The following is a 15,959-nucleotide window of genomic DNA, read 5'->3' as shown; positions in this document are numbered from 1 at the left end:
ACTGAAACCATGCAAAGCTCGCGCAGCCTGCTGGCGCTTCCACAGGTGACGTCACGAATCTGGTTCCAGACTCCCTTGGAATTTTTCCAGACGCGTTTTGTTATTTTATTTTTTTCTGCTGTAGACAGATGGCCTTGTGCAAAATTACCCTTCTGGATGAGTGTGTAAAGGGACATACTTTCATATAAAAAAAAAAACGAAATTGGTCCAGAATATGCACTTTAAAGGCACATTTTGACTGTTACAACATCTGACTACAACAAAGGATTTGGCTCAAAACGCCTGAGTCCACTCACCACCCGACCGATCGCAGGTTGCAGCATGCGTTTTTCTGCCATCTGACCTGGGCATAAAGTTAAACACAAAGCCATGGGCGTAGCGGACGCGGGGTACATGTCCCCCGCACTTCCCGTATTTGTGCCCTCTGTCCCCCACACTTTTTACAGCCATTACAACCACTCAATTCATTTTTAACATGTGGAAACACGTTTTTCCGAGCCGCCTCTAAACGCATCATGAGCAGACAGAGCTGAGGCGGCAAACAAACACCGCTGTTGTGTGTGATCAGAGACGCTTTAGAAAATATTGTATGAGTATCTTTGGTGTGATTCAGATCTGGGCAGTGCTTCTGTATGTTCAGCAAACCAGCCAAGAGGCTAAAGACTTCAGATAGTTTTTTTTCCAAACAAACCGTGTAAGTTGAGTAATGCTGTTGAATGTAGATAATGTTTAGCTAAAAGATGACAAATAGATGTCAATTTAGTTAGTTAAGCTAGCTAGCTAACTTAGAGGCGGTAGTAACTAGTTACATTTACTCCGTTACATTTACTTGAGTAATTTTTGGATAAATTGTACTCTTAAGAGTTGTTTTGTTGCAAAATATGTTTCACTTTTACTTGAGTAATATTATTCTAAAGTAACAATACTCTTACTTGAGTAACTTTACTATTTTGGCTACTCTAAGATTATTCACTTCTGGGTAGAAAATAAGAAGATAAATGTATTTGTGTTCCTTTGACTGTTATTTTTGTAAAGATTTAATTTATTTTTGTGGTAGTTAAAGTGCATGAATTTGCTGATTATTATTACTGTATTCCTAATTCTATTTCAAAATGTTGCTTTCCATATATTTTTTAATCTTTATTGCCACAATAGAAAGAGCAGGGAGAGAGAGGAGACAGTGGACCAGAGGCCAACAGGGATGATTATGCAGGGTCACAGGTGAGAAGAGAATATAACTAGCTATGTCACTACTACTATTCTTAATTCTATTTATAAATTTTACTTTATAGATTTATAGATTTTGACTTTAGATTTTGATAGTACAACCCCGATTCCAAAAAAGTTGGGACAAAGTACAAATTGTAAATAAAAACGGAATGCAATGATGTGGAAGTTTCAAAATTCCATATTTTATTCAGAATAGAACATAGATGACATATCAAATGTTTAAACTGAGAAAATGTATCATTTAAAGAGAAAAATTAGGTGATTTTAAATTTCATGACAACAACACATCTCAAAAAAGTTGGGACAAGGCCATGTTTACCACTGTGAGACATCCCCTTTTCTCTTTACAACAGTATGTAAATGTCTGGGGACTGAGGAGACAAGTTGCTCAAGTTTAGGGATAGGAATGTTAACCCATTCTTGTCTAATGTAGGATTCTAGTTGCTCAACTGTCTTAGGTCTTTTTTGTCGTATCTTCCATTTTATGATGCGCCAAATGTTTTCTATGGGTGAAAGATCTGGACTGCGGGCTGGCCAGTTCAGTACCCGGACCCTTCTTCTACGCAGCCATGATGCTGTAATTGATGTAGTATGTGGTTTGGCATTGTCATGTTGGAAAATGCAAGGTCTTCCCTGAAAGAGACGTCGTCTGGATGGGAGCATATGTTGCTCTAGAACCTGGATATACCTTTCAGCATTGATGGTGTCTTTCCAGATGTGTAAGCTGCCCATGCCACACGCACTAATGCAACCCCATACCATCAGAGATGCAGGCTTCTGAACTGAGCGCTGATGATAACTTGGGTCGTCCTTCTCCTCTTTAGTCCGAATGACATGGCGTCCCTGATTTCCATAAAGAACTTCAAATTTTGATTCGTCTAACCACAGAACAGTTTTCCACTTTGCCACAGTCCATTTTAAATGAGCCTTGGCCCAGAGAAGACGTCTGCACTTCTGGATCATGTTTAGATACGGCTCCTTCTTTGAACTATAGAGTTTTAGCTGGCAACGGCGGATGGCACGGTGAATTGTGTTCACAGATAATGTTCTCTGGAAATATTCCTGAGCCCATTTTGTGATTTCCAATACAGAAGCATGCCTGTATGTGATGCAGTGCCGTCTAAGGGCCCGAAGATCACGGGCACCCAGTATGGTTTTCCGGCCTTGACCCTTACACACAGAGATTCTTCCAGATTCTCTGAATCTTTTGATGATGTTATGCACTGTAGATGATGATATGTTCAAACTCTCTGCAATTTTACACTGTCGAACTCCTTTCTGATATTGCTCCACTATTTGTCGGCGCAGAATTAGGGGGATTGGTGATCCTCTTCCCATCTTTACTTCTGAGAGCTGCTGCCACTCCAAGATGCTCTTTTTATACCCAGTCATGTTAATGACCTATTGCCAATTGACCTAATGAGTTGCAATTTGGTCCTCCAGCTGTTCCTTTTTTGTACCTTTAACTTTTCCAGCCTCTTATTGCCCCTGTCCCAACATTTTTGAGATGTGTTGCTGTCATGAAATTTCAAATGAGCCAATATTTGGCATGAAATTTCAAAATGTCTCACTTTTGACATTTGATATGTTGTCTATGTTCTATTGTGAATACAATATCAGTTTTCGAGATTTGTAAATTATTGCATTCCGTTTTTATTTAAAATTTGTACTTTGTCCCAACTTTTTTGGAATCGGGGTTGTATATAATTTTAAAGAACTAAAGTCGGTTCCCTGGTGCTGTGCTGTTTGTGGTTATGTGGTTCTTTAGCTGCTAAGGAGAGGTGCAATTGAATGCGAGAGGATGATAAATCACTCAATAGACCTCTGAACAATTTGTCCCCCTCACTTCTAAAATGATGGCTACGCCCCTGCACAAAGCCATCATATACATAAATGTCCTGCTTAATGCATGAAGTCAACTTGTGGTTAAATATAGCAAAAGAAAACTGAGATGCTAGCTACACTCGAATATCATTTACATGTTTTTGCAGGACAGAATAAAAAAGTTTCATAGCTAAAACTTTAGCCAACGACTTTTGTCGATGAGCTACATTAGAAACTTTGTTAAAAGTTAATAATAATCACACTCATTTGTTTTACTTTGTTTATATTAATGCAGTTAACTAGCTAGTGTGCAATTTATTGTTATTATAGTACACTAGCTATCATTTTTTGCCTAGTCAGTTAGGTTTCCAGGTATCCAAGGGACCACTCTTGCATAAAATAAATAACACATCCTGGATTTAAAAAATAGTAAATACTCCATTCTCAAAGATGTAACACTAATCACAAACTGATGCAGACACTGAACATAAAGCAGTGTAGTTTATTGTTTACATCATATTTGCCTCACTCTAATGACTAGAAACACTGGATCCATTTAATGATGTTGGTCTTGGGTTTAGATATCAATAGCACAACAAAAATCAACAGCTACCAAAATAAATGTATAATATTTAATGCAAAGCTAAAGACATGAATAATTTGACATTTGTAGACCAGAGACTCACTGTTCCAGAGTTGATGTATCTTCTCTTCTTTGTTTTCTTTTTCGCATTCACCACCTGAAATCCCAAAATTACTCTTCAGGGATGTTTTAGACAAGTTAAAAAGAGCAATGGATATGTGAAAAAAAAATTCAGAGCTGTCATCTTTAACAAGAGATCAAATAAACTATATTTCTAAATAAAATAAAACAAAACAAAACAAAAATCACATGAATCTCTATTGAAAGAAATCACAGCTGTAAGTCTTGGCAGACTTGGTGTGTTGATCTGATCTCTTTGAGTCCTGCTGGGACTGTCATGCTCCATTACACCTGTTTTCATGTCCTATTTCACCCTACAGGGATAATACTGTAGTACACCTACTAGATTAGATTAGATTAGATTAGATTAGATTAGATTAGATTAGATTAGATTAGATTAGATTAGATTAGATAAAACTTTATTGATCCCTTTGGGAGGGTTCCCTCAGGGAAATTAAGATTCCAGCAGCATCATTACAGATAAACAGAGAAAAGAAATAGAGAAAACTTCTAGATAAATTAAAATAAATTAAGTATTTACATAATCAAATATAAAAAGAATAAGATATGGGGAAGAGGGGAGAGAAGGGGGGGTGGCGGCAGGAGAGATATTGCACTTTATATTGCACATTGTCCGGTATTGCTTATTGTTAGGCTAGGCTACTGCTCCTTCCCATCCTCTGTCCTCCTGTTACCCCTCCTCCCCCCCAGAAAGGAGTTGTACAGTCTGATGGCGTGAGGGACAAGGAGTTTTTGAGTCTGTTCATCCTGCACTTGGGAGCAAGGCCGGATTAACTATATGGGCCTGCAGCACAGTGCCCAGGGGCACTAACCACTCACAGCCGGGGGGGGGCACCACATGACAGAAACTTTAAAAATATTTTTCGTGAATGTTTGTACACTTAAAATGGTTATACACCTGACATTGTTAAATAGTCATATATAATTCATTATGAACACTAATTTCATAAGAACAACAACAATAATCATAATTCTGAGCAAGAGTGGCCTATGTGACCATTAACCCCCCCCCTTTCCTCAACCTGTCAGTTGAGCCAGTCCACCTACGGTGAAATGTATCAATTTTTTAAAAACCGCGGTAGAAATGAAAAATGGACAGACATCAATTGAGTGGTTGTGCGAAGAGAAAATTAAAAAAAGAGAAAGACTCCAGGCGTGTAGCTGCAATTAAAAATGTTCCAGTGTTAGATCGTTTTTTTATAAAAACATCGACAACTGCTGTCACTACCAGCGCTGAAGCCGAAGCTAGTGAAATCAGCGATGCTAGTGAGGGAGATGGCCCTGCTAGCACTAGCTGGGGAGATGCTACAACCACAGCCAGTGTTAGCCGAGGGGTCGGCGACGACGAGGATCCCCTTGAGGAAGATGGGAGCGAGGGAGACCCCGGGGAGGAGGATATGTGCGAAGCCAATTTAAGCCAGGTAGCGATCAGTTCACACCATGGTGATGAGAAGGAAGACAAGGGTGTTATGGATGTCAACCCAGCGCAGCCAACGTCAGTAGAACACTTCTCTATTTCAACTGATCCTGTGCTATGGGGAGATCTAATGGAGTTGAAAAAAGAACTGGCTATTGCTAATGGTCCCGCCACCTACCACAACCGAGCGGCTAAATATGCAGCATCCGCACGGCACGATGGTAAGAAAACCAGATTTCTTACAAATGATCTCTTTCAATGCCAGCTGCCGAACAAACAGTCAGTGTCCAGAGGTTGGCTAATCTACTCCCCTTCAACCGGCATGGTTTATTGCTTCGCGTGCAAATGCCTGGCTGTGCAGCAAAATGCCTTCACATCGGGATACAGTGACTGGAAACACCCCGACCGGGTCACAGCTCATGCTTTGAAGGTTTTTATTGAGACATACAAATATATGCTGCTCATTTTTGAATAAGACATTTCAATATGCCTACATGCATATCGTTGGTTGTTTTCAGTGAATTTGATGGGCTGATGTAGCCTACTTAATAAATTTTCAATGAGGAAGAATGGCCTTGTTTATGTGTACTATTGTTTATGTATATGCTACTATTTTTGACAGCAAAGGGCAAGGTTTGTGAGTGTGTGCAGGAGGTTACTGAACACATGTGCGCAGGGTGGTGGTGGGGGGCACTTGAGGTATAGTGCCCAGGGGCACCGCATTGGCTTAATACGGCACTGCTTGGGAAGGAGCATTCTGTCTACTACACATTTTCTCTCTTTTTCCCATCCTTATGAATTGTTCAAAACACAAATTCTGATCTTCTCAGCCCTCAGTGTTATTTCCTGCTTCCTTCCAAATTTCTCACTTCTGTTCACTTTCAGATAGGCTGGAATAAATTAAACAGTTCGTTAGCTTGTAATAGTTTCTGTGCTCTCTTTGTTCCTGTTCAGTATTTTTCTCTCTCATGCACTGATTTATTAAAGGTTTGCCATTGTGAAAATAAGAACAAACTTGTTAACACCTACAAGAAATGAGCAAGCTGAGTTGCTCGCAGGGTCTCCAGATGATTGTGTCTTTCACATGAACTAGCATGTCTCCACTTTGTATTGGTGGTTACTGATGTATTCTGGGACATTTCTACCTTAAAGTTTAAAAAAAAAAACACTTGGTGTCAGGCTTGTAGTACTCGAGTCTGACTCGTGCCCTAATTTTAAGGACTCGTGACTTGACTTGGATTTGAGCACTGATGACTCGGACTCAGACATTAACTGCATTCAAACTCATAAATTGGAGATGAGGACTCGGATATTTTCTTTATTTTTTGTAACATGCCATAATAATTTGGCATAAGATATTTATATCTATATTCATTTTTGAACTAATTTCGTGTAAGAATGTCAAACCTGCGCACCTTGGCACGTGCATCAGATAGACTCTGGCGCACTCCGAACAGCAAGTGCATCAAACGGACTCTCTTGCACGTCATAAATGACTCGCACCTGCACAGGATTAAGGCGCAATCACCTTACCGAGTCTTATTTCCTTGTTTGGTTTCCTGATCCCTGAGTTCCTGTTTTTCATCTTTGATTCTGCAGAGTCTACGATAGCCTGTTTGTGCCTCGCTTGACTTATTGCCTCTTTCACTGTTTTACGATTTTGCCTGCCATTCTGGATTGTTTACCTGTCTTCACTTGTATTAATAAGCACACCTTCTGCACTTACATCCGTCTCCCAACCATCTCTGACAGAATACTTCGCACTCCCTAACAAACAGAATGCACATTCACCTGTTCATACGTCATGTTCAGGAACAAACTAATGTTAAGGGCGCTAAAACAGCCACCGTCAAAAGGTGCGATTGGAGTCTTGTTCTCAGACTCGACTCGGATCAATAGTGGACTCAACTCGGACTCAACTTGAATTTTTTTGAATGACTTGGACGTAACTGGGACTTGAACACTGGAGACTCGAGGTTTAGTGACTCATCTACAACACTGCTTGGTGTCAATGTGAATTGATTAATTTTACATCCGAAATGCAGCTGACTAAGCCTGAAAGTCACTTTGGTAACTTCATTTGTGTGTGAAAATTAATATTTGTGGGAAGGTCATTCCTGTTAGTTGAAGACCATTTACTAGTTCTTAATAATGAGAAACCTATGGTGAAGTTTGTTTATAAGATATTCATTGCACATTTGCACTTCTTTTAACAGAGCCTTTAGTTTTCACTGACATTCCTTATTAACATAATACACACTCATTCTTTATTCTTTTATTCATTTATTCATACTGTATTTTAAACAGGTTTTCAACCTGTCATTCTGCCTTAAGCTGGTTTATACTTGAGTTTTAGTTTCAATTTACGGTACTTTTCAGGGAGCCTGCTTTACATGGTTGATATGCTCAAGGCAACACAGGCCTGGCTAGCTTGATTGTCAGTTGTCCTGGCACAATGAGGCTTTTTTTTGCCTGCTTTCTTCACTTGACTCTGGCACTATGTGGCCTCAGTATGGAGTGGCGTGAACAGCAGATACAGGTGCAGAGCCCCCTAAGAAGAAAAAGGTAAGTTCTTTTGCCACCTTGCAGTGGCACAAAAGCGGGCAGAAGATACCATTGAGCAGTCCCAGTGAAGAGACGAGAATGATCTTTGAGGATTAGAGGAGCTAACAGTGGAGCCAAATGCAAGAACTGTTCGAGGTAAGTAGAGAACTCAATTGAGCCTGGTACAGCCTCCTCATATACAGAGACAGCCCCTGACGTGCTATCAGTGTATCATTCTCTCAACTTGAAGCAGAGCTTTTTTGGGCCAACAGCACTGATAGCTGGACATCAGAGCAGACTGAAGATTGTAATGAAAAGCAAGAGCACAGCTCAGCAGCAGCACTGAATGCACTAATGGCTGATAAGTGGCTAATCTATTTCGTAGCACATCTGTAGTGGAAGTGGTTAAGCTATTCTCTAATGTGTTAATTTCATTGATGGGTTTATGTGCATTTAAAAGTACAAGCTGTTACTTAATAAAAGGGCAGGCATACTGGCTACAATGACAGATGCAGAAACCCTAGGATTGCGATCACCGTTTCCAGTAGAGACCCACCACCTCATGAGTAGTACAGGCTGATATACTTTAGAACATAAAGCTGCACTGCGAATGCACTGATTGCTTGTACATATGATACATGGGTAAATATAAGTTACATCTTCGGTACACTCGCGACTAGCCCTAAGGGAAATAATCCCTGCATCAAGCCATGGGAGCCACAGCAATAGCAATAAATCACTGTGCTGTTAATGCAGGAGAGGAGACAAGTTTTGTTGGTTCAAAGGGAGCTCAGTAAAAACATTCTGCACCAGCTGTCACTGGGACCTAGACAGGTCTTTATCACACAGACCTGAGAGGCATTAAATGATTGCTTCCTACTGTGTGAAAGAATAGCAAAACATGTGATGCAACAACACTGTCCACAGGGTGTCATTTACAGTTCTGACTATTGGCCAACATCAAACACACAAGTTCTTAACCCAAGCCTGTTGGTTATACTGACTGTGGAAGTGCAGTTGCTGCTAGAAAAACAGGCAGTAGAAATAATACTTTTGAAATAGGATTTTAGATGTAAGAGACTTTTTTTTCATAATGAATGCAGTTCCACATGCAATGCATAGCAGATGTGAAGTGAATGATGAGCAAACATAATTGGTTTGTAACCACAGATCTGAAGAATGCACTTTCCAGTTTCTCTGGAACACAGATGATGGAACACAATTGGTTTTCGATTTTAAAATTAACTGGATTATTTCTAACAAACATGATCAAACATTCAAATATTCTGTTTATTGTTTGCATACTGTTGTTATTGTGTGTTCTTTCCTTTACCATATCATGTACTTGCCTTTCATTTACAAATTATATATATATATATATATACACACCTATTTTTTTCATACACATATATATATATATATATATATATATATATATATATATATATATATATATATATATATAAATAATCTCATTATCTCTAGCCGCTTTATCCTGTTCTACAGGGTCGCAGGCAAGCTGGAGCCTATCCCAGCTGACTACGGGCGAAAGGCGGGGTACAGCCTGGACAAGTCGCCAGGTCATCACAGGACTGACACATAGGCTACGTTTACACTAGACCGTATCTGTCTCGTTTTCTTCGCGGATGCACTGTCCGTTTACATTAACCCCCCTGAAAAAGCGGGGAAACGGGAATCCGCCAGCGTCCACGTATTCAATCTAGATCGTATCAGCTCCGGTGCTGTGTAAACATTGAGAATACGTGAATACGCTGTGCTGAGCTCTAGCTGGCGTCTCATTGGACAACGTCACTGTGACATCCACCTTCCTGATTCGCTGGCGTTGGTCATGTGACGCGACTGCTGAAAAACGGCGCAGACTTCCGCCTTGTATCACCTTTCATTAAAGAGTATAAAAGTATGAAAATACTGCAAATACTGATGCAAATACTGCCCATTGTGTAGTTATGATTGTCTTTAGGCTTGCCATCCTTCCACTTGCAAGTAATAAGTGATATGCGCTGGGATCTCACACACAGCGGCTCAGTCCCGAATCGTGGCTTGTTCACTTCACTCGCGCGCTCTGTGAGCTGCGCAGGGCCGGAGTGCGCACCCTCCAGAGGGCACTCGCTGTTCATGGCGGAGTGATTTGGAGCGCAGGATGCCTGCGGAGCCGAGCGTATCCGCGTATTGGTGTTGCTGTGTGCACGGCTAACGGTTTTAGTGTAAACGCGAATCGTTTTAAGAACGTTAATCTGATGATCCGCTGATTCGACGTAATGTAAACGTAGCCATAGACACAGACAACCATTCACACTCACATTCACACCTACGGTCAATTTAGAGTCACCAGTTAGCCTAATCTGCATGTCTTTGGACTGTGGGGGAAACCGGAGCACCCGGAGGAAACCCACGCGGACACGGGGAGAACATGCAAACTCCACACAGAAAGGCCCTTGTCGGCCACGGGGCTCGAACCCGGACCTTCTTGCTGTGAGGCGACAGCGCTAACCACTACACCACCATGCCGCCATATATATATATATATATATATATATATATATATATATATATATATATATATATATATGAAGAAAAAATAGGTGGTGCAGGGTTGCAGGCAAGCTGGAGCCTATCCCAGCTGACTATGGGTGAGAGGCAGGGTAAACACTGGACAGGTCACCAGGTCATCGCAGGGCTAACAAAGAGACAAACAACCATTCACACTCACACCTACAGTCAATTTAGAGCCACCAATTAGCCTAGCCTGCATGTCTTTGGACTGTGGGGGAAACCGGAGAATCCGGAGGAAACCCACGCAGACACAAATGGCCCTTTTCCACTACCCTTTTTCAGCTCACTTCAGCTCGCTTCAGCCCGACACGGCTCGCGTTTCGACTATCTAAGAACAGCACGACTCAGCTCACTTCAGCCCTGCTCAGCCCCCAAAACTCGCACGGTTTTGGAGTAGGGCTGAAGCGAGCCAAACCGAGCTGAGTGGGGCTAGGGGCGTGAGGAGACACTCCCCTGTGCACTGATTGGTGAGGAGGAGTGTCCTCACATGCCCACATACGCCCCGCGAGCACGCTGGGATCTGTAAACACCGTAAACCCGGAAGAAGGAGAATTACGAGAATTATGAAGCCTTATGCGCCTCGCCTCATCTATACGCTCTTGCCAGTATCTGTTGGCGTTGTCGGCGACAACAAGCCACAGCACCAAGACCAGCAACACTAACGACTCCATGTCCTCCATGTTTATTGTTTACTCTCCGGGTTGTGAGACTACCACTTAAAAGGTCACTGATGTCACTGTTTGCGCCGCCTAACGACATCACCTGACGTCCACCCACTTTCGCTAACTCCACCCAATGTGTCCACCCACTTCCAGCCAGCACGGTTCAGCGCGGATGTAGTCGAAATGCAACTCCAACAGCCCCACTCAGCTCGACTCAGCATGGCACGGCTCAGCCCAACTCAGCCGCGTTGGTAGTGGAAAAGTGGCATTAGAGAACATGCAAACTCTACACAGAAAGGCCTGTGTCGTCCACTGGACTCAAATCCAGGACCTTCTTGCTGTGAGGCGACAGTGCTAACCACTACACCACTGTGCCGCCTCACATAGATAGATCAATCGATCGATCTAGCAAATAGTCTTGCACCATCCAGACAACTACACTGTCAGAAGTAGGAGTACAGTAGGAGTCCATTTCTGTACCTTGTTCTGTTGCTCATTTCTGTACCGAGTCCTCCTCTCCAATTTATGAGTCCAAATGCAGTTAATGCACGAGTCCGAGTTCAAGTCCGAGTCATCAGCGCTCAAGTCCAAGTCAAATCACAAGTCCTTAAAATCAGGGCACGAGTCGGACTCGAGTCTGAATACTACAAGCCTGTTTTGGACTATACTGCACACATTCACACTGTTTTTGAATCTTATACGGAGTGGAAAGGTAAATATATCATGGAGGACAAGGTTTCACATTTACAGAGGAACAAGACATGGCTATTATACATCTGGTTTTGGCCAACAATGCCATTAGGCTCAGGGAGATGAGATCATATCCTATATAATGCAACAGTGTTCAACAACATCGATGCCTATTGATATTGCAATGTGTCAACCAATTGAGAATGAAGCAACTGTACAAGGTGTCAAAGATCTGTGACATGACTAGGTGGATGTATATATGCAACACTATTTCCAGGACTTCAAACTTCCAGATACAAAGCCAGAGTATAAGGAATATACCATATTTACTGATCTTATATCCTTTTGTCTGTTACAGACAATATTGCAGATGGATGCTCTTGCGATTCTCCATGAATATATTTATGTGGATGAGGTTGGCTTCAGCCTCACCAAAACCTGGCACACAGGGACAAATGCAATAGGACAGAGGGTCATTATCAATGTCCCTGGACAGCCTGGGGGAAATGTGACCATGTGTGCTGCCATCACCACCATGCCACACTTGGTTCTTACAACACTGCCCATATGCTCACTTTTTTGGAAGCAATTCACAATAAGCTTTTTCCAGATCAAAATCCAGATCCACAGCAGCCCAGATTTGTGGTATTATAGGACAGTGTACGTTTTCACCAGGCTGTTCTGGTCCAAAACTGGTTTGCCACTCATCCACAGTTCACAGTTGTGTACTCCACCACATACTGACATTTTCTAAATCCTATTTGGGAATTTTCCTTCTACATGGTGCTGGAAAGTGTATGATTCTCAGCCCTATGCCTGCATGCTGCTTCTCCAGGCAATGGAGGAGGCATGTAGGGACCCAGATGCTGTCTCTTTCCAAGGTTGGCTACACCATTCTCTGCAATTCTTCCCTCTGAAAATATAGCATGATATGGACAGAGTATAGCAAGTATTGTAAGCAGACCCAGCCTGGAGGAGGACTGCAGCTTAGCATTGGTGATTCACCACCAACCACCTCCCCCCACAACTTTGGTTTATGTTTATGGTTTCTGTACAAGTTCCCATATGGCATATGCACTTTTTTTTTGTATGCTGTACAACACTGTACAACTAAAAAGTCTTCTTCTTTTTTTTTAAATGTTCTCCAATCCAGCCAGACAGCTGTCTTTTAATCATGTTCTCTCACCGACAGTAAAGATAAGGTGCACCAGAACTCAAACACGTCTCCAAATTTCCACCCCCAAATTTACATGTGGTATAATTCACACAATTGTTCTTTGCTAATCATTTACAATGTATCCTACTGCACACACAAATAAGTGCTCATTATTTAGATACAGTACATCAGAACCTCAGTGTATAAGTCATGGCGTATTAAGAGATAATGGAAAAAGTTCTCACACTCAGTAATCTAAAATTAACCTTTCATTGTACATTCCATGTTTTTTTTTTTTTTGTGGGGGGTTGTATGCAAAACTTGCCCTTACAAAAGCCAACTAATATAATTTTTCTGTCATGCCACTGATACAGCAGAGTCGGTTCACCTAACTCCTCACATCATATCATTTCTACCAATGTTCCTTCAGCCATTTAGACATGACAGTGATATGGCCCTCTTTCACCACTTAATCCACAGTAACACAGTGAAATAGGGCTGTTGGAGGAAGAGCAGGTAAGATCATACACTATTATCAGCATAGCAGGCTGGGTGAAACTTGCTTTCACCAGCCCAGCCCTGAAAAAAATTATTCAGACTGACAATAGTTATTTTCAATTTTAACTTCTTTTTTTAAAATATCCACTCTCATTCCTATTACATACACAAAGAACCTGACTTGTAGAGTTCAATTAGCCTGCTAACTAGAGTTAGCATTACCAAGGACTGTCATGACATCATTTTCAAGTGCACTCAGCTATTAAGTTGCTTGAACGCCAAGGTACAACACTATAAAACATGGAAAATTCAGCTCATACTGATTTATGAGAATGGCCAAGAGTGCTTTCACTGTTCTGTTTTTCTTTGTAACATTAAAAAAAATTATCTACTTTATTCGTTATGCAAAGCAAGTCAAACATTTCAAAACTATATACAAACTGCAATGACATACCTGTCTAGGAACAATGTAAAAAATTCTGAATCCAACTTTATCCCCTTCAGTAATAAATAATGAATTATTCCATTGTGGAAAAGTATTGCCATTGGTTATACTTGTTTTATTTCTTCTTGTTTGTTAAGATTTTTCAGAGCACAGCTCACAGGAGAATTATCAGGCTGTGCTGGGCACTTGCTGATTTCAGACTGAAATTCGCAAGAAGTAAAGTGGTGTTGTGGAGTGTAAAGGGACAGACAGGAGGACCATGTACACACAAATAAGCACTCCAGACTGTAACATAGTTTTCCAGACAGGGTTTCTCTGCCACATGATAGACTTGTGCAGAGACCATGCCTTAAACAATTTTTTTAACCCTTTGATGCAAAACATGGGTCAAAAGTGACCCAGCTGAGTTTTTATCTTCTATATCTTTGCAATAAATTAATTACATCATTCAGTATTCAAGGTATTCCTCAATTAACTTGTTTTTGATCATCATACATCCTTATTTTATTTTTTCCTTTCTTACTTTTTGAATAAAAACCCTTTTTGTATCACTACCCTTCTAATGCACAACATGGGTCAAAAATGACCTGCATTCATTTTCCAGGTTATTTCATGTATGGCTGAGTGTTTCTATGATATACTTTTGAAATAAATTCATTTTGTCATTTACTTTTCCAAATATGCAGTAAATATCTTGTTTTTGTTTAGCACAAATCATCATTTTTATTTTTCCTTTCTTAAGTTATGAACAAGCACAGCTTTTGTAATTCTACATCAAGTTTACACACATGGGTCAGAACCGACCCGCATGCATTTACTCCAGCGTTTGGTGGGAACTGTGAATTGTGCTTGTGTCAGACATTTCACAGCTCAGCACAGCGCCCTTTGCCCATCTAATACATGTAAGTAATGTTTTTCAATTGTTCTAACATTACCTTAGAAAAAAAATTGATTATGTTTAGGTTACCTTGAGAGTGAGTAGATTACTTGTCAGAAAGTTACAAGTAATTACTATTAGCTACCGAGCTGTTGACATATTCTACTTTAGTTAGCTAATTTTATTGTAGTTGGCTTAGCTAACTACATAATTAATAAATAAATAACTGGCCCCATTCACTGCTAAAGTAATGACTTGAAAAATTATTATTATAGTATTAAGACATTTAATTTTAAATCACACTTGGATGACCCATGTGTAGTAATATAAAAAATATTTTTGTTCATAAAGTAGGAAAAAAAATTAAATTAATGATTTGTGGTAATTAAAAACAAGATATTTAAAGAATACTTGGAATATTCAATCATAAAATAAATTGATTTCAAAAGATAGAGCAAAGAAAAACTCAGTCAGCATGAAATAACTTGGAAAATGAATGCGGGTCATTTTTGACCCATGTTGTGCATTAGAAGGGGTGTGCATATGTTTTGCATCAAAGGGTTAAATCCTGTTCTACATATTTTCCAGGTTGTTTGTAAGTAAGAATAAAAAAGGCAGATGCTATTTGCACATGTGGTGTCAGTAGCCAACAAAGCTGTTTGTACCCGGCGTGGATAGCCAACATGGCTATTTACACACAGGTGTATACAGCACCACCCAGAGAAAGACAAGCACCCAGGTGCCCATCACCAACACTGCCATATTACTGTTCTCACCCAGGTGCAAATGGACACTCCCTAAAAAATAAAAACAACGTTTGCACCTTTAATCTAATTAAGAACATTATAGAATTAAAGGGAATACATGTCCAAAATATGAATTTTCCCTAGTGTTGCAGTGGACAGATACAGAGCCAAGATCAGTCAAAAGGGTAGTGTGTGTGTGTGTGTGTGTGTGTGTGTGTGTGTGTGTGTGTGAGAGAGAGAGAGAGAGAGAGTATTACAATAAGGTGATGAGACAATAATTAGGGTATCAACCAACCACATAAACTGTAAGGTTATTAGCTAAAATAATTGGTGAAGTTTTGAAGATGAGTTAATCATGGTCTTTAACAGTCATCTCCAAATGCTTAAAAATGTTACTTGTACAAGTTAAAATTTAAAACATCTCCTCAGGGGGAGGATGCCCTGGGTGATAATCCTAGAAATGCGAATGAGGCTGGACAGGACATCTGCATTTTACAGAGAGTGAAGGACAGCAGGACACATGAGAGGAATCCATGGTAGCTGCTGAGTAGCATTTGACTTTCCATTGAATA

General features: G+C 40.6%; 1 protein-coding gene across 2 annotated transcripts in view; it reads right to left on the bottom strand.

The window, feature by feature from the left end:
- Window positions 1–15,959, bottom strand: part of cpne5a (copine Va) — a 251,172-nt gene that overhangs the window by 30,453 nt on the left and 204,760 nt on the right. For both annotated transcript variants that reach the window (XM_060931999.1, XM_060931998.1), the window contains one exon: window positions 3,741–3,794. In XM_060931999.1, coding sequence (XP_060787982.1) covers window positions 3,741–3,794 — 54 coding nt within the window. The remainder of the gene's footprint in view (window positions 1–3,740; window positions 3,795–15,959) is intronic.

Source organism: Neoarius graeffei, chromosome 10, assembly GCF_027579695.1.
Source record: "Neoarius graeffei isolate fNeoGra1 chromosome 10, fNeoGra1.pri, whole genome shotgun sequence".
Taxonomy (NCBI): domain Eukaryota; kingdom Metazoa; phylum Chordata; class Actinopteri; order Siluriformes; family Ariidae; genus Neoarius; species Neoarius graeffei.
This window is presented reverse-complemented; position numbering and strand designations above follow the sequence as displayed.